Source organism: Hyaena hyaena, unplaced genomic scaffold, assembly GCF_003009895.1.
Source record: "Hyaena hyaena isolate Hyena2069 unplaced genomic scaffold, ASM300989v1 scaffold_676, whole genome shotgun sequence".
In the NCBI taxonomy this organism is placed as follows: Eukaryota; Metazoa; Chordata; class Mammalia; order Carnivora; family Hyaenidae; genus Hyaena; species Hyaena hyaena.
Window position 1 is genome coordinate 1012116 of NW_024081310.1, and position 24268 is coordinate 1036383.

The 24268-nt window shown below is 47.0% G+C and overlaps 1 protein-coding gene across 1 annotated transcript; it reads right to left on the reverse strand.

Annotated features, from left to right (window-relative positions):
- Positions 1–3472: 3472 nt before the first annotated feature.
- DDX24 (DEAD-box helicase 24) lies at positions 3473–22822 on the reverse strand. The gene is made up of 9 exons (XM_039217291.1): positions 22746–22822; positions 20578–21291; positions 13705–14217; positions 12544–12697; positions 11775–12290; positions 9588–9663; positions 6871–7059; positions 5461–5590; positions 3473–4022 (listed from the first exon to the last, which is right to left on the reverse strand). The coding sequence occupies exons 2-9, from the start codon at positions 21284–21286 to the stop codon at positions 3745–3747; spliced, it is 2565 nt and encodes an 854-aa protein (XP_039073222.1). The 5' UTR covers positions 21287–21291; positions 22746–22822; the 3' UTR covers positions 3473–3744.
- Positions 22823–24268: the final 1446 nt, after the last annotated feature.

The following is a 24268-nucleotide window of genomic DNA, read 5'->3' on the forward strand; positions in this document are numbered from 1 at the left end:
AATGGAGACAAGACAAGGGAAGGGGCGGTGGGGGAGAGTTGTGCCGTGGACACCACCTCAAAGCCTAGAGCCTCGGCTGGCAGCTGCCTTGTTCATCCACATGGACGTGCCCCTTAGTAATCCCTTGTCATCTTGCTGCCCGCCCGCCCCCCTCCCCCGGGCCTCAAAGAGCCCTGGCTAATGTGGGGCACAGCTGGCAAGCTCCCTCCCTCTGTGGGAGGAAACGGAGCACGTGGAGGGGCGGAGCTGCCTGAGGGGCTACTTCCCTAACCCACGGTCTTTGCTCGCGGGATCCATTCTGCAGGACTGAGGGGAATCCACCGGTGCTCCAGTGCGCGTCTGCTGCCAGCCGGACTGCACAGGAACTAGGCCGCAGACCGCTCCCGGGCGTGGCCCACAAACTTCTGCCTTTGTGAAGACCCCTGTTAGGGTGTGTTAATTCCAGCCAGGGACCCCGGTTCCCCTAGTCCCCTTAGCTGGAGTTCAAACCCAAGGGTTCACACTAAGTGATGTCACTTTTCCACAGGAATGGAAACCTGACCTTGATCTCTGAATTGGTTATGTCCCATCCTGCTCTGGGCAGGAGTGCCAGGGTCTGTGACCAACACACTGGAAGAACGGGGAGGGGGAGGAGGGCATTATGGGACTTGTGACTGACCACCAGGGTCACCACATTCAAACTGAAGGCTATGACCACAGTACCAGGCTGAATGGCTCTGGCTGCTCTGAGGGGCCGTGAGCCAGCCTGGGCCCCCAGCTGGGTTCTCACACACTGCAGCCGCCGCGCGGCTGCCACTGCTCAGTGTGTGGCGTGTTCACAAAGGTGGATTTCTGTTTGGCAGACTGGCTGGACAAAGTCCCTCTCAGACCCCTATTCTGTGCTTCCCGGTCTGAGCACCTGCAAGCACTGCTATGGGCCCCTCTTCCCCGGAGAGATCCTACTAGCTTAGAATCAGAACGCTGGAGAAAGGCAAATTATGCTCTGTGCTTCCTCCTGTTTTCCACAAAACCACTGGCCCAACCCAAGCCCTGGCTTTCTTCCCTCGCATCACACGCAGACCTTGTATGAAGACCAGCACCAGTAGAGAAAAGAGTTGCAGAACTGGGTAACTTGTTAAAACCCAGTCATGTGCGGAGGTCACTTGGCCTGTCATGCTGGCATTCACACTTTTCTGGATAATTCTCCACCCCACCTCACAAAGCCATCCCTTTCCAAATCAAGAGCAGGCAGGAAAGTTGCTTTCAGAGTCTGTCCTTGTAACTGCACATTTATTACCTTCTTTCCAAAGGAAACTTTATAAATGGGAATGTTTAGCAACAAAAAGAACAAACCGTCTTTGCTTTTAACTAGGTTCTTATTTTAAGCACAAAGGGGCCCTGCATCCAGACTGCGTGGGTTCAAATCCCACGTTTTCACTTACTGGCTATGTGACCTTGGCCAAGTACTTCAGATCTCTGAGCTCCAATTCCCAAACTGGTGAAATGGAGACAATACCCATGTGTCACAGGATCACTGGTTAGAGTGGGACAAGACTGTGTGAGGACAACTTTGAGACCTGACCCAGCGCTCTACAAGCAGGGAAGCAGCAGGTCTCTCGCTGCAACATGGAGAAATGCCACCTTGGGATGGAACCTGGCTTCCCAAATGGGAGTGTCAGGAACCGTCAGACAAGGCTTAGAAACCTCTTCCCCCCAGCCATGTGGGGGCAAGGAGCTGTAGGGTGGGGGGCCCGGGTCCCATGGGACACAGGCCGGGTCCCACAGCTTCTCCCTGCAGTTGGTGGAAACATTTTCTTAGCATTAAAATGGTTTCCGTGACAACTTTTGTCCCAGTTTCTTAGTATTTGGTACCTGGCCTGGTGGAAGATCAACACTCCCACAGGGCTTATGTGTATAAGTAAATTAGCAGCGGAGAGGGAGTCCAGAAGGTCCCTTTCTGGAAGGTCCAGATACTCAGGAAATTCTGCCCTTGAACTGGAGGTGCCAAAGAAACCACAGGACTCCCCCAGGCTTTACCTCAGATCAGAGACAAGTGCCTGGGAGCCTAACCTTATCTTTCAGAACCTGCCCCTTTAACATAACACCCCACCAAAAAACGCAAAGAAGTGCTGTCAGCAGACAAGAGCAGGATGTCAGCAGACATCAGTGGATCTGTTTGTGATCTGCTCATGAAGCAGGTGCCACTAAGGTTCCTTAAACCTGTTTAAACCTCCCCTGAACTATTTAGATAGCGGATAGGCCCCCGTCTCTTCAAACAGCTGTCACTCAAGAACTGGTCTCTCAGACTGTGGTAGGACTGTTCTACCACACTCTCCTCTCCAGGCCACTGGTGACCCCGGGGAGACACTCCTTGCCAACACTGCTGTCCTTTTAGGATGGAAACTGTTTTCTGAACTTGCCCTGACCCTGTAAGGAAATACCCACAGTTCTAATCCCAGGTCTGCCACTTGGCTGCTCTGTGATCCTGAGTCTTAATTGCTCAGTATCCACTTTCTCAACTACAGAAAGTCACTGGGACTTGTAGCTCAGAACCTTATCACACTAAGTGATAAAAACAGATGAAAACGGTGCCTACTGGTGCTTGGTACTCGGTCAACACTCAATGATACCTGATTCTGATTCAGGCCAGCTGTCCCGCTGTGGTTACCCAGAGGGGCTGAGGGAACACTGCCGCCATCCTGCCAACCTTATCAACCGGGAGGCCGAGGGGACACCTGTTTAGAAGCTGTGCCTCTCTGGCAATTGTGGCTACTCACTAGACTAACCCAGAGAAAGCTGAGGTGGCACCAAGAGGTCACTAGTTCCCTCGGCACGTACTTACACAATGCCCTGACCCAAGCCCAAGGGCTGCAAGGGGTAATAAAAACAGCCTATGCTGCCAAGGAGCTCAGCAGAGACAATACCATGTGCCAAGTGCTAGGAAGAGGGTGAGCACGGCCACTATGGGAGCCCACAGGACACTTGGCCTCTTGGGGGCTCAGGGACCTAGAGTACATACAGCAGTGCTCAGGGATGGGAAAGGCAAGCAGGCGGAGAGAAGAGCTTGTATAAAGGCTCAGGACAAGGGAGGGGGCACGTGGGACCCACGGGCAACAATCAGTTTGGTCACACAGGGGAGGGGAGAAAAGAGGCTGGAGAAACTGGCCGGCACCAGAGCACTCAGCATGTTGTTGCTGGCCTCCCCACAAGTGGCTCAGCCTGTGTTAAGGAAGCCTGTGTTCTTTTAGAACCCGAGGATGGCGACCTCTTCCCGGCCCCATCTTGCAGGGTGGCTCAGACAAGGCAGACGCTGTGAGTGAGTGAGAGAGCACTAAAGAGCCGTTAGGGTTCTGTTGTGGAGACAAGCAGGAACACAAGCAAAGGCGTACTGCTCCATCCACACTGTCCGGTGGGATGAGACACACCCCACATGCACCCTGCAGCCAAAGAATGAGCACGGCTACAATCCAGCTAAAAACTCAGGATAACATGCTGCTCTGACTACTGTTTTTAATTGAGGAAATCAAGCTGAACATACAAGAAGCCTGTACACACTGGCATACAGAAATATATAAGCTGCTGCATAGAATTCTTACTCCAAAACAACACAATGCGAATGAGGTCTCGCCTGCAATGGGGGCTGGCAAGGAAGAGGGAGAGTTTTCTAACCGGGGTGGACGGTGGAGTGAAATGCAAAGTGGGAAGATATAACCAGAGAACACAGAACAACGTGCCATCACGCACAGACTCTGACCTGGAGGGTGGTTAATTTGCACTTGTACTTGGCTGCGGCTGTTCCTGCTGCTGCTCTTTCGGCTTCTTCTTCTTCTTCTTCTTCTTCTTCTGTCTGGCCAGGCAGCTCAAAGCAGACTCACCACTTCTCGGGGCAGCCATGAGTGTGGGCAGCCTGCCAGACTGAGTCGGATACTTGGTTTTCAGGTCATCTGTGAACAGCGGCTGGGCGAGTAAATGGCGCAGCTCCTTCTTCAGGACCTTCATCTGCTTTTGTCTCCTGCGCTCTTCATGTTGGTCAGTTTTTCTTCCTTAAAACACAATATAAACCATCATATTTATTGTGATTTGTAGAAGCATTTTGTTTCCTTGATGGATACTTGTGATAAAAAATGTTTTAGAACTCTTGGGGAAGCAAGGCTCAAAACCTCTACAGAAGCTAGTGCTGGCTAACTCCCAACATAGTTTAAGAGGGATGCTCAGGGCCGTGTCTTCACTCCTCAAAAAAAAGCCTCTAAGACAGGAGTCGTCTCCATTTTATAGTCGAGGTCACTTGCTTGAAGGTCACAGAGCTACCCAACTAGCTGTCAAACTGAGATTTAAACCCAAGTTTCCTGACTTGAAGACCAATTTTCTTCCTGTGACTGTTGTGACTCACAGCTACAGCACCTCCAGGAGACCGTGTGCAGCCCAGCTCTCCTGCACCTCACCACTGGCACGGACGGCACCTGTGGGGCCGCCATGGCCAAGGGCTCCACACCAGCCTTCGTTCAGGAAGGGAAGCCAGGGCCTAACCGTCAACAGCCCAAGCCCGGGCTAACAGCAGGAACAGCTCCTTGTCACCAAGCCCACTGATTTGGTTCCCAGCTTCCATACTGAGCAGACAGTTTAAGTCAGCCTCCTAACCTGTTGGCTCTGGCACCGAGAAAGCCAACGCCTCAGCTGAGCTGCCCACTTGTGGGATGGAAAGAACACTGGATCTAACTCTGGTGCTGTCAGTTCTAGATTTGGTTCTCCCACTTCTTAGACTCCAGAGCTTTCCTAGAGCAGGGACCACAGAGATTCATCCCTGGATCCTTAGGCTCTTGCCCACATTCAGAGCAGGGGCTCAAGAAAGGCCCAGTAGTAGAGCTGTTTCCCTGTGCAAATGGCTCCTTTTCCGTGAGCCTCTAGTTTCCATGTGTATAAGGACAGTAATTCCTGCTGTTTTATGTTCTGAAACCATGAAGCTCAGAAGAGATGACGAACAGTATAACAATACATAGCAATATGTAACAATAATGATCACAAACAACTTAAAATGTTATCAGATACTTTCTATTTGCTAGACACTGTTCTAGGCACTTTATACTCGAAAACTCAAGCCATCTTTGCAATAGGTCCACGAGGTAGGAACTTTATGACCTGCATGTTATAAATGAGGACAGCCTAAATACAAAAGAGATTAAGGAACTCAACCTGGTCACACAGCCAATGAAGAGAACGGACGAGCACGGGCTGCCAGGCCACAGAGCCCACCGAACACTGCCCTTCCACATGGAGGAGGCAGCTCAAGGCTCCAGACAAGTAAGACACGGGGAACAAAGGCCAAGGGCTATAGGCTCATCTGGGACTAAAGCCTGTGGCAAAGAAGGAAAAGGCATCTTGCTGATTTTAAAAAGACCCATGGTTGTGAGGAGGTTCCAACTGGACAAAAGTTGAAAGGAAAAATGCTAAACGTATCCTTCGAGTCCCAGCCAGCCCACTCACCCTTATACATCTCTTCTTCCAGCTCAATCTCCAGGGCAGCTGCTGCCTGCTCGATCCAAGAGTTGTGCAGACATGCCTGGAAGTTCCGATATTCAGCTTTCTCAATCTGTCGAGCTAAATGTATTCGTTCCTGGGGGAAAGGAGTAGAGAGTTCATTTGACAGAGGGTTCAGCCTCTGGGAAGCAAAGGCTCATAGAAGTTGTGTTTTTCAAAAAAGCTCCTCAGATCAGCTCCCATTAAAATGAATTTGTTCTGGTTCCTGACAAGAGCCAGCTTTCCGAACCACCAACCTGAATAGCTGCACCTGGTGGAAGCCCACCTCAGCCAGACTGCCAATCTCCAGGTGTCCAAAGGGAACTCTCTTCCCCAGACACCACCAATAGCTCTCAAGCTGACCTGGGACCCTGAAACACCCCAAGAGCCCTGAGTTAGGGCCCCACGGTGACTGATCACAGGGACAACAAACTCTCAGAACTGCCTTCTCTCTTCTACGTCACCCTTTGCCAAAAACATTTCAACTCTCCTGCTCGTCAGTGTTGAGGCCCAACCACAAGGACAGGAAACACAGGCAAAATGGGAGAGACGCTGTGGTGTGGGGGAGGGAGCCACAGGAAGCCAGGGCGCTCCCAACCCTCCTAAGGGGGTCCTGTCATCCTCTCCCTCCCAAGCTTGCCCCCCACTGTATTTCCCCACACAGCTAGCATTCCTTTCCAGAGGAGCCAACAGTCCTTGAACTCTTCCATGCTTTTGCACCCTCAGTTCCTGGAATTCTGTCTGCTCTCCACATGCAAGAGGCTTGGAGAAAACTCCTCTCCTACCAGTATAACCATAACGGCCACCAGTGCCATGGTTTTCCGTTTGTACCTAAACCAACACAGGCTCAGCCTGCCTCACAAGCCAGTGGACCTCTATGGAAGAAAAGCCAGCCCACTCTGCTACCTGACACACGATGGCCCACAGTTAGCAGCACCTACTCAGCTGAATGCTTGCAGAGTCAAAATGTAAAATCCCAAAGGTAGGAACTACTGGCATTTGCTTCAGGAATGTGACAAACCTTCAGTACACGCCTCAGCAAGACAAGCTGACCTTACTTCCTACAACCACTGGCTGTGATGTCCAGGCAGCCACCCTCATGGTCCTCGTCCAGGAGAGGCGGGGCGTGGCGGAGGCTCCAGGGGGCAGGCAGTGAGGGCAGGGCTCAGGAAGAAAACTCCCCATATTTCTGGCCACTCATCTCTCTCTCTCTTGTACACAGCCAGTGCCCCCATTTCTTTAACAAATCTGCTCAGTTAGCTGTTGGCAGAACCATTACTGTTTCGGAGGTGTCTCTTGCCAGAGCCTCACAGCAAGGTGAGGGCACAGCATGATCCCTTCCCTCATCAGCACTGGGTTTTTAAATTTTATTTTTACCTTGACTGCATCCATATACTTTGTCTGCACAGGAAACAGTGGGATGTCCTCATCTTTCTTGAGGGTTTTGTAAATCTTCTTAAAGTTGATCACATCCTCAGGCCCAATCAGCATCAGACTGAGGCCTTCATTGGTGGCACGAGCAGTTCGGCCACTTCGGTGGACATAGATCTCCGAGGTGCGAGGAACCTGCCAAAGGCGGAACCAAGAAGTCAGTGTGTGGTCATCCCCCAACATGCTCTTGCCCCCAGGGCCAGCAAGCCAGTGCTGGCCCTTCCTCCCTCCCAGCCAGGCAGCAGAAACCTCTCCAGCAGTGTGGACAGGTCCAGAACCTTCTCCCTTAGTCCTAAATCTTCACTGTGCGGAGTGTGCCTTCCCATGCCCCCTGCTCTGCCCTCCCCTGCTCCCAGGCCCTCATGACCACTCAACAGAACAACAGTCACTTCTTATTTCGTCTCTAGTCCTCCCCACTCTCCCTGACCCAACCCAAAACTGCTACTGTAATCTTCCACAGTCAAAGCTCTGACCATAATTCCCACTCTAACTAAAGAAACTCTGCTGGTTCTTCACTAACTCTACATGAATGATTGAACATGGTAATCAGAACCAACATTTACCGAGCAGTTACCAGGGGCCAGGCAATTCTAAGCATCGGCATGTATTACCCCACTTATTCCTCACAAACAGTAACACAAAATAGACGCTTTCGTGATTTTCCATATTAGAGACCGGGAAACGGAAACACACAGATGTTAAGCAATACCCCCTAATAAATAGCGGAATTAAATAGTAGAGCCAGGATTTAAACCACAGCAGTCCAGCTTCAAAGTCCATTCTGACCTCTGGGCTCCACTGCCTCCGTGCTAATATATACGGACATGTCATCCCCAGGTGTGGCATGGGTGCAGACAATCCCTCCCCAACTCCTGTGGCACACACCACTAATCAGGAACAGTCTTCTCCACTGAGGCCAGATAACACGGTCATTTCCAATGCAGCTCTCAGCACCACTATGAACTGTTCATAATGGTGCCAGAAATGAGGTCTATTAGCCATTCTTCACTTTCTTCTCCCAACCTACCCCGCCCCACACACTCATGGCCAACTGCCCACTTCCCATGTTCTATCCTCCTCCCACCTCTACATACCCAGATCCTCCCTATCCTTAAATGCAAAGCATCTTTTAGAAAGTTCGCTCCAACCTCCCAAACTAGAAGTTACCTTTTTCTCCCATTATATTTTACAACTTTCTAATACCTTCTGCATTAAATTACGGCTATGATCACCGAATCTCCTCTAGTGGATGTGATACTTCTCTGGGGCCAGGACTGTGTTTTGTTCATCTGAGTATCTCCCACAAAGACTGACTCAGCCTCTTTCCCCAAAAAAGAGGATGAAGAAAGATTTGCTAAACTGAATTGGCAGTCTGAAAGACTTTTTATTTTTATTTATTTTTTTAAATGTTTTTATTTTTGAAAGACAGAGACGGCGTGAGGAGGGGAGGGTCAGAGAGAGAGACACAGAATCTGAAGCAGGCTCCAGGCTCTGAGCTGTGAGCACAGAGCCCAATGCAGGGCTCGAACCCACGAACTGTGAGATCATGACCTGAGCCAAAGTCAGACACCCAATCAACTGAGACACCCAGGTGCCCCTGAAAGACTTTTTAAAGCATGAAGAATTAGAAAGGAGAAATAGTAATGCCAGATAGCTACCATTTACTGAGTACTTAGCACCATGGTAGGTGCTTCATCAGCAGGAGCCCATTTAATTCTCATCATCACCCTAGGGGTTCAGCAGCATTATGACTGCCAGTTTACCAACAAAGACACTGAAACCAGAGATGCTAAGCAACATGCAAAGTTAACCAGCTATGAGGCAGGCCACAAGCATTCAAACCCTGCAAGTGTGGTTCTGGAGCCCGTATTCCTAACCACCACTCCATGCTAATGTATGCCAGGTGCATGTACTAATATTAATGTCAGTATCAATAACAGCTAACATTTAGTAAGTGCTTAGGGTGTGCCCTGTGTTTTTCTAAGCTCTCCACACATAATTACTTCATTTACTTTAGCAAGAACTTAGAAAGGTAGACACTATAAAAACTTCTTTTTAACCAATAAAAACACAAGGTATAAATCAAGCTCAAGGTTACACGGCTGGGACTGAAGCCCAGGCAGGTCTTAGCCACCACACTCTTCTACTTCTCTATACCAGGATAGCCAGTTTATATGCCACAATGCCCATTCCATGGAAGAAAATAATCCTCTAACTTGCCAATATCAATTAGTTTGCCCAAATCAGAGAGAGGGACTATGTGACATCAGAAATGCCAAGAGGTTTTTTACGAATAAATCTCACAAACTCTTGAATACGGAGAACAAACTGACAGTTGATGGGGGGTAGAGCAGGGGAGAAGGGAAATGGGCGATGGGCACTTGTTGGGATGAGCACTGGGTAGTGTATGTAAGCAATGAATCACAAGAATCTACCCTAAAAACCACACTATATACACTGTAGAACACTGTAAGTTAGCTAAGTTGACAATAAATTATATATTTAAAGAAAAAATTTAAATTATATATTTAAAAAAAAAAATTATATATTTATACTCTGCTGCATGAGGCCTTTGGACCAACAATTCCTCCCTCTTTCTCCCTCCCCGAAACTTCGCTTAAGAGATTCCCCATTCAATACAACAAATTCTCTAATGCCCCTACCTGGTAGTGGATGACATGTTGGACTTTAGGAATATCCAGGCCCCGAGCTGCCACATCTGTTGCCAGGAGAACACAGCTGTGGTGGAGACAAAGCTCATTAATAATAACTAACAGCTATCATTAATCAAATTCTTACCACCTGCTAAATACACTAGATGAAGAAACTGAGGCTCAGAGAGATTAACTTCCCAAGGCACAAACACAGCTATTCACTTGTGAAGCCAGGATCCACAGGAGTCTCACTGACCGCAATCAACAAGCCACACACAGCAATAAAGACTACCTCTAGTAACTCAAATGAGGCCATGCATATTCTAGGTCAGTGACCTCATCTGCTATCACCCTCCCACTTACTTCCCTGCAGTCACATAGACACACTCGCTTTCCTTCAAACGTGCCCAACATGCTCTGGCCTCTAAGCCTTTGTACTTGCTACACCTTAGGCCTTATAAGGTCTTCTTCAGATTTTCAGGCTTCATTGCTCTGTCCACACTCTGCTACAATCCTTCTCAGAGAAACCTCCCTGACCATACCCCACAGTCTGCACAACTTTGCTCCTTAGCACTCAACGCCACCTGACAAACTACATACTTGCTTTTCAATTTATCATGTCCCTCCACTGGAATGTAAACCCCACAAGAGCAAGGATTTTGCACTATTCACTGTTCCATTTCCTAGAACAGTGCCTGGTTCATAGTAAGCATGAGATAATTTCACTGGGCTATAGTTCAAAGAAAGTCCAAAGCACTTGGGGTATGTCTTCAAAACTTAAGATTCTGGGCTTTTCAGAATCCCCACTCCCTATAGCTCCAAGGTAAGGCTCAAGAATGTGATGCAAATCAAAGTTTATAAAACGTTAAACCACGGCTCTAAGTCAAGGGCAGCAACTTTTCCTGTAAAGTGCCAGAGGGTTAAGTTACTTTGGGTTTTGCAAGAGAGTGTCTCTTTGAAACTACTCAACTTTTGCTGTTCTCTGTGAGAAAGCAGCCATAGAAAATACATAAATGGCCTTACTGTGTTCCAATAAAACTGTACTTATAAAACCGAACAGTGAGCCAGATTTCATCCACGGGCCATAGTTTCCTAATCTCTGATCAAGTAAACCACTAAATTCTATATAGCAACATTCCAAGGAAGGTAAACCAGACACTTGTTCTAGAAACTAATCACTGTGTAACCCGACAAAACACTGTGCAAAAGTCAATCAATCTAGACTCAGCCTCAACTTCACAGGCCCTTATCCTGACGACATGCACACAGCTGTCTGAGCATCAGTCTGGCCCCAAGAGATGCACAATGACAGCACAGTAGGACACACAGCATGCGCTCTGGGTCCGACAGGCTTGCCTGAGGCCCCGCTCTGTCACTTTCAGGATGAGAAACTTTGGGCAAGCTGATTAGCTTTCCCAGATCTTACTTTTTTCAATCTGTAATATGAAAATAATGATAGTAAATGACACATAGTAAGTATTAAGGCTAACATTCAGCAAGTGCACACTGTGGGCGAGACATGGTTCTAAATACTTTATATGTATAAATTCCCTTAACCTATGTAACAACCTCTCAATTAGCTTCTATTATTATACCATTATGCTAATTATGAGACAAGTGAAACACAACTGAAGTAATTTGGTCAGCCGGAAATGGCACAAAGTCTTGATCTCAAGCAATCTGGTTCCAGTCTCTTTTAACCCACGAATCTATTCTGCTCCTTCTCAAGGATGTTCAAATTCAATGAATGTGATAATGTATCCAAAATGCCAGCATAATACTTACTCTATTAAGTGTCTGATAACAATTGGTATTAATCATCACCATCACTCACTATTTTTTGAGAGACAGCAGGAGCAGGGGAGGAGCAGAGAGAGAGGCAGAGAGAACATCTTAAGCAGGCTCCAGGCTTGATCCCACAACTGTGACATCATTACCTGAGCCAAAATCAAGAGCTTAACGGACTGAGCCACCCAGGCACCCCTATCATTACTCGCTGTTAAGAAAGTTTCTATCGGACAGTATTAGCAACCAAATGCGTTAGTGAGAGTAGTCCTGCTTCACGATGTGCAGAGGAGGGCTACCTTCTACTGAGAAGGCCTCCGTGTCAGAAGGTACCTTCCCGCCCTCTCGCACCATCCTGGCAGCCTTGCCCTAATGGCCAGAGCCTGGGCTCTGGGTACAGGCCTCACTTACTCTTCCAGACGGGCAAACTGCTCCAGGTTTCTGAGCCTCTGCTTCTGGTGCATGCAGGCGTGCAGGGTCAGTGGCATGATATCTAGGACTTTGAGGAGCCCAGAGAGGCGTTTGATGCAGGAGATGCTGTTGGCAAACACCAAGGTGCGGCCTGGGTACTGCATCAGGAAGTAGTACAGATAAAAGTCTTTCTCGTCAGCCTCACAGTGAATCTTGGTCTCTGTCAGTGTCTCTACCGTGGCCTCATTTCTGGTGAGATCAATGACCTTGGGTTTGCCCCTCATGCCAATCTTCTGCACGAGGAGATCAAGTTTGGCAGTTTTGTCAATTTTCTTCGTGTGCTTCTTATGAAGGATTCGAGCAGGAGCTTGATGTACCAGGGTCAGTGTGGCAGAAAAAATAAGCGTCTGTCTCTTTGGATTATATTGGGAGTCACTGAGCATCTCCAGCAGCTGTGAGAGCTCGGCAAAGTGGCCCTTCTCAACCATCCGATCAGCCTCATCGACCACCAGGCACCTGCAGATCCAGACACACCCACATAACCTGGTCAATAGCAGGAGTCATTTATAGCACCCTCAACTGCCATCCCAACCCTCAACACAGACACACACACATACCACCACCTCCAGGGACTCAATTAGTCTCCCTCATGCACGCTTGGTTTTCTAAAGGCCAAAGTCTGGCTGATATGACGCTGGGGCACTTAGTGATGAGGAGACGGTATTGCATATATTACCATGCTACCTCAGGCCCGCTTACCGTCACCTACCTGAGCTGCTTAAGATTGCTCAAATGAGGGTGTTTTTCTTTAATTAGCTCCCACAACCGGCCTGGAGTGGCGATCACAATCTCTGGCTGGCGGTTCAGCATCCTCTGCTGTTTCTGCGTAGACATTCCACCAACCAAAATAGCAGTTTTAATTCCTATGGTACACAAAATATAACAGACCCTGTTATTCAGTCTGGCTGCTTATTTTCTGCCATGGCTGACACAGGTGCTCCCAGAGTAGCAGAGGCAATCAGTCACCAGGACAGCTACCCTCTCCTGCAGGGGGCACTAAAAGAGTGGGCCTGACCAAACCGGGCCTGTCACTCCTAGAAGGCACATCAAGTCTCCTATGATCTAGGCCTCGCCGGCTTCCCTCCCCTCTATCAACAACGGTAGACCTGGAATCGAACGTAGGCATGTTTACATCCAAAGTTGCTGGAAAACTGAGCAGCATTCACAATGCTGGGAATGTCGTCACTCTGCAGCTGTCACGCACCTCCCTAGGAAGCCCTGCCCATCCCCCTCAACTACACTTAATCTGAACCTCCTCTAACAGCCTACTGTTCTGTTCTCGTCTCTCGTGGAGGACTTCTCAAGGTACCAACGTGGAAAGAACTTACACAGGGTCATGCAGGCAAAGTGCTTAGCAAAGTGCCTGGCACAGTAAGAGCTCGGTAAGTAACTGCCGCTTTTACTATAAAGTTAAAATTCACACTGTGCAGCCCATCTCAAAAGGAGTGAGCTCTAATGCCCTAAGGCAGAGGTTGGCAAACTTGTTCTTAAAGGGTCAAAAACATTTTGGCCTAGTGAGTTAAGCGGCCTTTCCTTCTTTCTGCCTTGACAGTGCAAAAGCAGCCAGGGACATAATGTAAACAAATGGGTGTGGCTGCACTTTATTTACAAAAAGAGTTAGTTTGCCCACCTCTGTCCTAAGCATCCCCATATCTGATAAATGACTAATTTCCTATGCATCTAGAATGACATTAGCTATGTGTCATCCTTGGAAAATCGACAGAGGTCCCTCGATTTCTGTAAGGCTTAATTCTCTGGCAGTGAGAAAGATTTCCCTGAAGGGAAGGAGCCATAGCTCGTTCACCTTGCCACCCCAGCACCTAGGATCTTCTCAGGGAACATTTATTATATGGAATTAAACGAACCTCACCTGTAAACTTGGCCACGGCATCAATATGTTGCTTGACCTGGACAGCGAGCTCCCTAGTGGGAGTCAGAACCAGTCCCAGTAGAGGACGCTTTGGATGTGCTTTACAGGTGGCAATTTTGCCAACCAATTCCTGCTGTAACCTTCCAGTCTGCTCTTCATCAAGCTTTTCCTCTTTGTCTTCGTCCTGCTTGGGGATGGCCTTCTCCCTGATCAGGGAAGATGGTCCTTCACCAGCATCATCATTGCAGAGGGGCAGCACCTGCTCTGACATGGCAGCTCCAGCCTTGACCTTGCTGGGTGGTGCGCTAGCCTTCACTCCAGCGTCACCGGGCAGGGCTTGCCCCTCAATTCCAATCTCATCAGGCAAAACTCCAGCCTCGGTTCCAGCCTCGGTTCCAGCCTCGCCAGGGACTGCTCCTGGGTCCCTCAGAGCCGGAGGAGGCTTCTTTCTCACCTGCCACTGCAGTACCGCATGGATCATCGGAATAGCAAAGGCAAGAGTTTTTCCACTTCCTTAGAAGAAAAACAAGAACAAAAACAGTATGAATCCACAAATGTACATACTCTTTCTCTGGGGCTCTTTCTTTTACACACGAAAATAGCCAAGAGCCAGGCTGACCAACCCAAAGCTCCTCCACCCGGCACACCACCCCCTACAGCACTGCAGCCAGAGGGCATCTGTAATTAAAAGCCCAAGAAGTCTGGGAGACTAGCCCTGAGGTATCAGGTCAACAATGGGAACTACGTGCAAAGTCCACACACTGAAACTCTGAACAGATAGACAAGTTTTGTGTGTGAGAGTTGCCACTGTTGTGAAGAAACACCACCACATTAGGGTGTGAGGAATGGAAATCTATATATAGTTTTTCAAGACCTTTGATGAACAAGATGGGAGTAGAAGACAATTTTTTTAGTTTTTGAGAAAATTTTAAATCAGCACACTTTTATCTATGATTGAACATTTTCAAACTGACCTTTGAATGTATATGAAGCCCAAATTCACATCCCCCAAGTGGTTAATACAAACCAACAAGACACCTCAGGTTGAGAATGTAAAGCAGTTCCAAAGTTATAATGCCCCGAGCAAAAGCAAGTAAGTGATCTCTGGAGGAAGAAACCTTTATCATAAGCCTCAAAGAATTCTCTCTAGTAATTTTCAGAGGAAAATGAGCAGCTCTCAGTTAAAAAAAAATAACTCACAAGAAAACAAGGTATACTATGATTAAGAATTGTTAAGAGAGCAAAAAGATGCATAATGCTTCAGATAAAATGGCACTTTTCATCAGAAGCCATCAAAGCTAGAAGACACTATTACATCTTTACTTGAACACCTGAAAAAAAAAATCTGACAATGTAGAACTCTACACTTAGCAAAAGCCTTTCAAAACAAATGCAAAATAAAGACATTTTGGCACATAAAAGCTGACTAACTGATCATCACCAGGACCTGAACTACTGGTGCTAAAGGGAGTCTTCCATGCAAAAGATGCTACTGGATGAAATTCCAGATCTGTACAAAGGAAGAGCACCAAAAATAGTGATGGTAACATGGGTAAATATGAAAGATGTCTTTTTCTTATTTAAACATATTATTTAAGTTTAAACCTATTTAAACTTAAAACTATTACACATAAAAATGTACTTTGGATTTCTAATAAATATAAAGTATAAAACAGAAAGCACAAAAGAGAGGAGAAATGGAAATATATTTTTGTAGGATTCTTACAATAGATATAAAATAGTATACTGTTACTTAAAGGAAGACCATAACATATTAAAGATATACTATGAATACAAAAGCAACCACTAAAAGGACATAACAGAGTTACAGCTAATAATAAAAGATATAAAATGTAATCACAAAAAATATTCAATCCAAAAGAGGAAAGAGAGAATAGCAAAGAGCAAAACATATTACAACCTAACCATTATCAATAATCAAATTAAATATAAATAACCTCAATAAATAAGACTGTCAGAATGACTGAACAGCAAGATCCAAGTATATGCTGTCTACAAGAATGCCATTTTGTTTTTTTCCTTACAAGTCTCAGTTTAATCTAAAGCATATTTTATAAAGATGAAAAACCAGATGAAGAGGTACATAGGGCAAGGTCTGGAAGGGTCTTGAGTGCAAGGGCTTCTGTCTTTCTGGAATGGGGGTGCACCACCCTCCCAGCAAACGGATGTGTTCACCAACCCAGAAGCTCCAAGAAACCCACTTTAAATACAAAGACAAGGTTAAAAGTACAAGTATGAGGGATGCCTGGCCAGCTCAGTTGGTACACGTGACTCATTCTCAGGGCTTATAAATTCAAGCCATACATTGGGTGTAGAGATTACTTAAACATGAAATCTTTAAAAAAAAAATTACAAGTATGAAAAAAACCACACCATGCTAACATTAATCAAAATAAAGCTGGAAAAGGTACATTAATATGAGATAGAGAAGATTTTAGAAAAAAGAAGACTGGGGATAAAGAGGGGCATTTCATAATGAAAGGAATAAATTCACTTAGAGGATATAACAGTCCTAAACATTTAAACACAAGTACAACAGAGCTTCAAAAGACAGGAAACAAAAACTAATGGAAGCGCAAAGAAAATTATCACTCAAGAAAAAATACGTAACACAAATATTTTAATATATTAAAGCAATTAACTTTGTAGTTAAAACCCATCCTACTAATTAATGGGGTGCCTGAGGGGCTCAGTCGGTTAAGCATCCGACTTCAGCTCAGGTCATGATCTCATGGTTCGTATGTCGGGCTCTGTGCTGACAGCCAGCTCAGAGCCTGGAGCCTGTTTCAGATTCTGTGTCTCCCTCTCTCTCTGACCCTCTCTCTCAGAAATAAATAAAACATTTAAAAAAATAAACAAAACCTATCCTACTAAAAGTGCAAGCGCAGATAAATTCTGCTAAATAAGGAAGAAAAAAATACCAATTCTATATAAACTTTCAGAAAATAGAGAATACTCAAGTCATTCTGAGGCTTGAATTCCTCTGACTCCAAATACAAAGGCATTATAAGAAAACTACAAATATCTCATGAAAAGAAATTCAAAACTTATCAACAAAATTTTAGCAAATAAAATACAACAATATATAAATGGAATAATACACTGTGACCAAGTTTGGTTTATCCCAGGTATGTAAGTTTAGATTAGTATTTGAAAATCAGTGTACTTCACCATTATGAACAGACTCAAAATTAAAAACCACTTATCTTCTTTTTTTAATGTTTACTTATTTTGAGAGAGAGTGCAGGCAGGGGAGAGGCAGAGGGAGAGAGAAAGAGTCTCAAGCAGGCTCTGTGCTCAGAGCAGGGCTCAGTCCCACAACTGCAGGATCATGACCTGAGCCGAAATCAAGTGTTGGACGCCCAACTGACGGAGCCACCCAGGTGCCCCAAAAAAATGAGCTGTCTTAATAAACGTGGAAAGAGCATTTCAAAAAACCCAACAAGCATAAGCATTCCTAATAAAAACGTTCAGCAAAGTAGGAGCTGATTCTCTGTCCGATAAAGGGCAACTAAAACTAATTGTACTGGAGATTTCAGTCATAGCGATAAGACAAAAATAAACAAAAGGCATGTAGGCTGAACGATAATACCATCTTTGCAGAAAATCTGATGTAATCTTCAAGAAGCTACTTAGTACCAAGTTAGAGGATACAAGTCAATATACAAAGACATTATATTTCTATTTGTTAGCAACAATCTGAAGTAGAAAATTTTAAGTTACCATTTACAACAGCATCAGGGGCGCCTGGGGGGCTGAGTCCGTTGAGTGTCTAACTTTGGCTCAGGTCATGATCTTGTGACTTGTGGGTTCAAGCCCCGTGTCAGGCTCTGTGCTGACAGCTCAGAGCCTGGACTGGAGCTTGCTTCAGATTCTGTGTCTTGCTCCCTCTCTGTCCCTCCCCTGCTTGCACTCTCTTTCTCTCGAATAAACATTAACGGGCAAGAGAACTGACAAGATGCCACCAAGGAATATGGGTAACAAACAGGCATCTGAAAAGATGCTCAACGACTCACTAGGGGAAAGAACACTAAAATTTTTAAAGTCTAAAATAAAATTAAAGACTGTACATACCAAGTATTGGCAAAGACATGGACCAATTCAAACTCTAATAACTTGGTGGGTTTGTAAAATGCTATAATCACTTTGGAAAACTCCTAAAAAGTTACATTTACCATAAGGTCTAGCCATTTCACAGGTATTTACCCAACAGAAATCAAAGCATATATACATACAGGAATAATACACCAATATCTATGATAGTGTTTAAAAATATTTATCTATTTTGGGGGGAGAGAGAGGGAAAGAGAGAGAGAGAAATGTGCACAGGCAGGGGAGGGGCAGACAGAGAGAGACAGAGGATCCAAAGCAGGCTCTGTGCTGACAGCAGAGAGCTCAATACAGGGCTAGAACTCACAAACCGTGAGATCATGACCCAAGCCAAAATCAAGAGTCAGATGCATAACTGATTGAGCCACCAAGGCGCCCCTACAATAGTTTTATCTGTAACAGCCCAAAACTAGAAAGAACAAAAATACCCATCAATGGATAACCAAACCATGCTTTATCCATATACTGTTATATTACTCATCAATAGAAAGGAATGAACGCCTGGTACTTGTAACATGGTTGAGTCTCAAAACACCCACCTCCTCCCAAAAGTCCATATTGTAGGATTCCGTTATATAAAATTCTTGAAAACACAAACTAATCTATAGTGATAGAAAGCATATCTGGGAATGAACAAGAAGCAGGGCCCAGGAAAGGAGATTATTGAAAGAGCCCAAACCATCTTTTGGGGGTGATGGAAACATTCATTATCTGTACGGGCAGCAGTTTGTTCACAGCCCCAAAGGTCTTTGTGAATCTTGGACCCACAGAGTCACAGCATGCCACAGGGATAACTGGGTAGGAGCTGTGGTAAGAATCCAAATGTCAGGGTTTAGTGACAGTGGGTTGCACAACCTTGCCTCTGCTTCCAGAAATGCGCTTCCAGGCCTCTGCGCATAACAAGGCAGTATAGCAGAATGCCTAATAGCACACAGACCTTGTCTAGAATCCAGGTACCCCCACTTCCAGCTGTGCAGTTTTAGGGAGACTGTCCTCCATGAGGCTGAGTTTCCTCATCAGTAAGATGAGGATAATAATGCAACCTATCTCAGGGTGGTTGTGAGAACTGAGTTCATCAATATAATGCACTTAACACAGTGTGTGATACATCACGTCTAAGAAAATGTTTCAAATTGTTATTATTATTTCCATTTCCCTGAGGCTTCCTTACTCTTCCATCTATGTGACTCTCATACAGGACCTCACCTATAGTGTCCCGACCACTCGTTCCAGAAATCCAAGGCATCAAGTGTCCAGATGGTCTAGTTCTGTGCCATACAAAAGAATAGCCACTAGCCATGTATGGCTATTGAGCCCTTAAAATGAGATTACTCTATAATATATTGATTTTTATTTTATCTATCTATCTATCTTGAGAGACAGAGTGAGCATGAGCAGAGGAAGGCAGAGAGAGACAGAGAGAGAACCCCAAGCAGGTTCCATGCTGTCAGCAGAGAGCCTGATGTGGGGCTTGACCTCACAACTGCAAGATCATTACCTGAGCCAAAACCAAGTGTCAGATGCTTAACCGACTGAGCCACTCAGGCGCCCCATAATGTGATTACTCTAAACTGATGTGCTGCAAGCTCAAAATGTCAGATTTTGAAAACTCAGGATAAAAATAAGAATATAAAATATCTCAGGAATTTTACAATTGATTACATTAACTGAAATATATTTTAAAATTAATTTTTATCTGTTTCTTTTTACCTTTTTAAAATATGGCACCTAAGAAATTTAAAACTACATATGTGGCTCACAATACATGTACATTTCTTTTGGTTACTTCAGGCCTAGTTGGACTTCAGAGTACAAGCTCCGCCCTAAAGTCAGTAATTTAATCTGTTGAGGGCAAGTCAATCTGTCACTGCTTCACGAAGTCTCAGATGGCCCAGGGAATGAGGAACTTTCAGCAAGGCCTAGTCCCAACAGTCACCTCATGCTGACATCTACCCACAAAGTCTACCTAATGGTTATTTACCACACAATCAAATCTTTCCAAGGACATAAACTCACCAAGCTCCCAAAGCACCCCTTTTACCTTTGGACAACTCTTGAGAATTAGACACTTATTTCTTACACTAATAAAGATCTACCTCCCTGGAGGGCTGAGCTTAGCCCGACTACCTCTCTGAGCCACTGAAAAAGGCTCAAGAACAGGAAACAACTACCATTTGCAGATCACTTACAACATACTGTGTAAACTTTACTGTAACTTTACATTTAACCCATTTTGACAAAGTCAAAAACAAAAAACAAAAAAAGTAGGTACTGCTGTTATCTCCATTTTATAATGGGACCTATGGAGGTCAGAAAGATAAAGTGACCTGTCCAGGGTACCAATTACAAAGTGGCAGAATTCTGGGGCGCCTGCGGGGCTCAGTTATTTGAGTGTCTGACTTCAACTCAGGTCATGATCTCACGATCCATGAATTCAAGTCCCACGTTGGGCTCTGTGCTGAGAGCTTAGAGCCTGGAGCCCGTTTCGGATTCTGTGTCTCCTTCTCTGCCCCTCTTCTGCTCATGCTCTGTCTCTCTCTTTCAAAAATAAACAAACGTTTAAAAATTTTTTTTAAAAAGAGCCAGATTCTAACCCAGAGCTGGCTGACTTCTAAACAGCTTCATTCAACACTGCTTTTGCAGTTATATCCCCAAATTCCCCTCTCCCAACCATCCAACCTTTTAACAGCTGCAAGTTCAATCCAAAAGCAATCTTGCCCTGGCAGCTAAGGATGCCCCTACCTGTCTCAGCAGCCCCAAGGATGTCCAGTTTGTCTCGGATGGCAGGTGCCAAGGTCAGAGCTTGGATTGGTGTAGGTGCAGAGAAGCCTAGAAAACTGAGTGCTCGAAGGACTGGCTTGGGTACAAAAAGATCTTTCCAGGCTGTTACATCTGCCTTCTGGTCATGCATTTCAGGCACCCATGTCTTGGCTTTTTTGGGCACCTTTGGAAGAGTACCCTGGGCAGGTGCCAATTTTTTTTTCCCTTTTTTTTTCTTCTTCTTTGGAACAGTCTGGGCTGAGCTTTCCGGTACCATCTCCTCTACCTCCGGATCAGGACAAACTGTGCCACGTCCCTGGGGCTTTGGCTCAGCAGCTCTGACCTCAAACTCCTTCTCAGCACTGGTCCCTCCGGTCTCCATGTCTTTATTCTTCTTCAACTTCATCTTTTTCTTTGAGGAGCTCGACTCTCCTTCCTCCTCTCCTGAGACAGCCTGTGCCTTTCTCTTCTTGGGCTCCTTGGAGAAAAGACTGGAGGAATTCTTGCCAGGGGACACCAACTGGTAATCTGTCAGTTCCTCGAAGCACACCAAGTCATCCATCTGTCCATCCGCAAACATATTTGGGTCAATCTTCACCTTCTTCCATTTTCCCACAACTTTGATTCCCTTCGTCTGAAATTTGCCATAGCTTGGTGGCTTTGGCCTTGATTTTGTTTCCTTCAACTTCATCGTTACTGAAAAAGAAAAGGGAGGAAAGAGTCCATTAAGTTGGCCACTGAGAAGCACACGGTTCAGAGGCAACAGACATTTTCTAAGCCGCATACAGAGTATCAGGCCCCACGAAGTGAGGACACAGAGACAGAGAAGGCGGAGTTAGGAAGAAACATACCAACAGCCGAGGCAGCGCAGCCTGGACCCGAGGGTACCCGGGACACCGAGCAGACACGTGCTGTCTGGTTTGCTATTCAAACCCAATACTTAACTGCTCCTGTGCCTCAGTTCTGCTCAATCCTCCCGGACCACAGGTGTCATCGTCTTTTAAAAAAGGGGAAGGGACTTCATAATATCGAAGTCACAAAATGCTTTATGCAGATAAATAAAATTATGTAGCCCCTGGAGAATAAAACCTGCCACACTCAAGTTATTTTGAAGGCCGAATTAAGAATGAGGTGGCTTGGGGCGCCTGGGTGGCTTAGTCGGTTAAGCGTCCGACTTTCGCTTGCGTCATGATCTCGCGGTGCGTGGGTTCGAGCCCCGCGTCGGGCTCTGTGCTGACTGCCAGCTCAGAGCCTGGAGCCTGTTTCAGTCTGTGACTCCCTCTCTCTCTGACCCTCCCCTGCTCGCGCTGTCTCTCTCTCTCTCTCTCCTAGAAATAAATAAAACATTAAAAAAAAAATCCAAATTCTAATCTTTAAAAAAAAAAAAAAAAGAATGAGGTGGCTTGCGGGGGAGGGGACAGAGGGCCAGCTTTCCGATCCGGACAAGGACCTTTCCCCCTCCTCACGCCTGGCTCCAAGAAGCCAAAACCGCCTATTCCACCCGCCAAGCCTTTGCCCATCCAGCTCTGTCACTACATGTGCAGGGACTTAAGATACATTTTTCAACAGTGGCCGCTTGAGGAGAACTCGATCCATCTTCTCCCTTTCCAAAAAGGCCCAGAAAAAAGGACAGATCCTGGAAGGAAGGCCAAAGGTAAAGCGTAGTTCCAATCCGGACCAGCTCGGGGTCCGTGGTGGGACGTCCCAATCTCCGTGAACCCCAGGGTCCTTCCTCGCCTGTAAGATGGGGATGACGAAGGGGTCTGTCTCGGGGATCGTTACGCCAATGTCAGGTGGCGCGCGTCAGCGGCTGCTGGGCACGACGCCGAGCGTCAGCACGCAAGGAGGCTCCCCCGCCGCACCGGCGACGCCACCACCGCACAGCACCCGGCTTCCACGGCGCCGACGGTGGGGGTGCTCAGGTCCAGCGGGCGAGGTGCGCGGCCCCCGCTGGCGCCTCGCCTCAGGCACGACAGGCACACGAAGCGGACAGGCCGAAGCCACCATCGAGCCTGGACGCCAACGGCAGGGGGCCCCCGGCGCGGGGCCGCCGGCCACCCTCTCCGGGGCCGACAGCCCAGCGGCTTAGACAGACCAGCAGAGTGAAGCCCGGGGGCTAACCCCAGTCCCGCTCTGGCGCCGGTACTGACCGCCTGGAGAAGCCGCCACGGCTCCCTCACACGCCGGCCAAGCGCCCCGCACGCCTCCGTGGCTCTCCTTCAGGGGCAGCGTTGACTGCAGTTCCGGGGCGGGGCTTCCGCTCACGCACGCGTGCGCCCGGCGGCAGGAAGTCCCGCCCCGAGCTAGACGCCGCTACGTGATTCGCTACGGCTGGATCGCGACTTCTGTAGTGCGGGGGCGGGGACAGGGGCGTGGTCTGGGGGCGTGGTCTGGGACGGGGGCGGGGTCTCGGGGTGGTTAGGTTAGGAGGGTAGGTTGGGTCCCGCACGCTGTGCGAGCGAATCCGCTGTGCAGCGTCCAAGCCGGCTCAGTGCAGCTCGTGCACCGGACCGCAAAGTTTCCTTGTATTCTTGGTCTAGTTTTAGTGCGGTGGCTGTCCACGAATGAAGGACCGACTGTGTGCCTGGAGCCTTTTGCAAACGTTTTCACATCTAATTTGCAACCCCAACCAGCCTGGATCAGAAGTGCTGTTTTCTCCAGTTTTTTCGTGCCTTGCCTGTTGCTCACTGAAGGTTAGGCTGGTTGGCCTGCCCCCAAAGCTCATGCTTTAAATCACCAAGCTAAACTGGCTCCTCTGTTATATGCAGAGAAATCAGCTTCACCGTAGGCAATGACCCTTTTTTGATGTGGGCATCAGCACACCACCTGGGAAACATTTCCCGTATGCTGTCTCTGTCTGGTGATCTTGGAAAGTCCTAAAGGAATTCATAAAGTTTAGGTCAAGTGAGCCTCCCCACCCCATCTTGGAGCCACCATGGGACAGATCTTAACTCATTTCTTGAGGAAAATTGCCAAGGTCCCAAGAGGCTGGATGGCATAAAGCCTGTGCCCAAGCGGTCATCTGAAGGAGTCTGATAACTAGAGACTAAGGCTGTCCAGACGGCAGGGTGATGAAGAAGGGCGACATGTCCCTACTATATGGCAGGACAAAGAGTCCTGTCCCCTCTGGGCTCATTACACACCTTGGAGGATTGCAGCATCTTCCTGACTCTGACCCTTGCCTAACAGGGCTGTGTGGTGGGAAAAGGGTCCTCAACAGAAAGAGGCTAGAATTAGGGGGTCCTATGGTGGGGCTTGAGGCCCTTTAGAGGGGTCAAAATGGGGCGTGGTGGAGATTCTCAAGGAGGCCTCTGAAGAACTGACAAAAGCATCTGTATTAGGGTTCTCCAGAGAAATAGACAACAGGATACGTATGTACAGAGAGAAATTTATTTTAAGAAAGTGGCTCACAGTGATTGTGGACGTTTGACATATCTCAACTTAGATAAGGTAGGCCAGCAGGCTGCAGACTCAGAGAAGAGTTCAAAGGCAGCCAACCGGCCAAATCCCTTCTTACTGAAGGGATGCAGTATTTGTTTTAGTAAAGCCTTCAACTGGTTAGATGGAGCCCACCATCACTGTGGAAGCAGTGATGTAGCTTTTCCACAGATTGAAATGCTAATCTAATCCAAAAAGACACCTTCACCGAAACATCTAGATAACGTTTGACCAA

Bases quoted from the DNA above. Each gene is read 5' to 3' on its own strand.
- DDX24 (XM_039217291.1), bottom strand. From the start codon at position 21,286: ATGAAGTTGAAGGAAACAAAATCAAGGCCAAAGCCACCAAGCTATGGC. The intron at 12,291-12,543 runs GTAGGTGACGGT...CTGGATCTGCAG, and splicing joins AGCAATCTTAAGCAGCTCAG to GTGCCTGGTGGTCGATGAGG. The intron at 7,060-9,587 runs GTAGGGGCATTA...CGCCTTTGGCAG, and splicing joins AACATGTCATCCACTACCAG to GTTCCTCGCACCTCGGAGAT.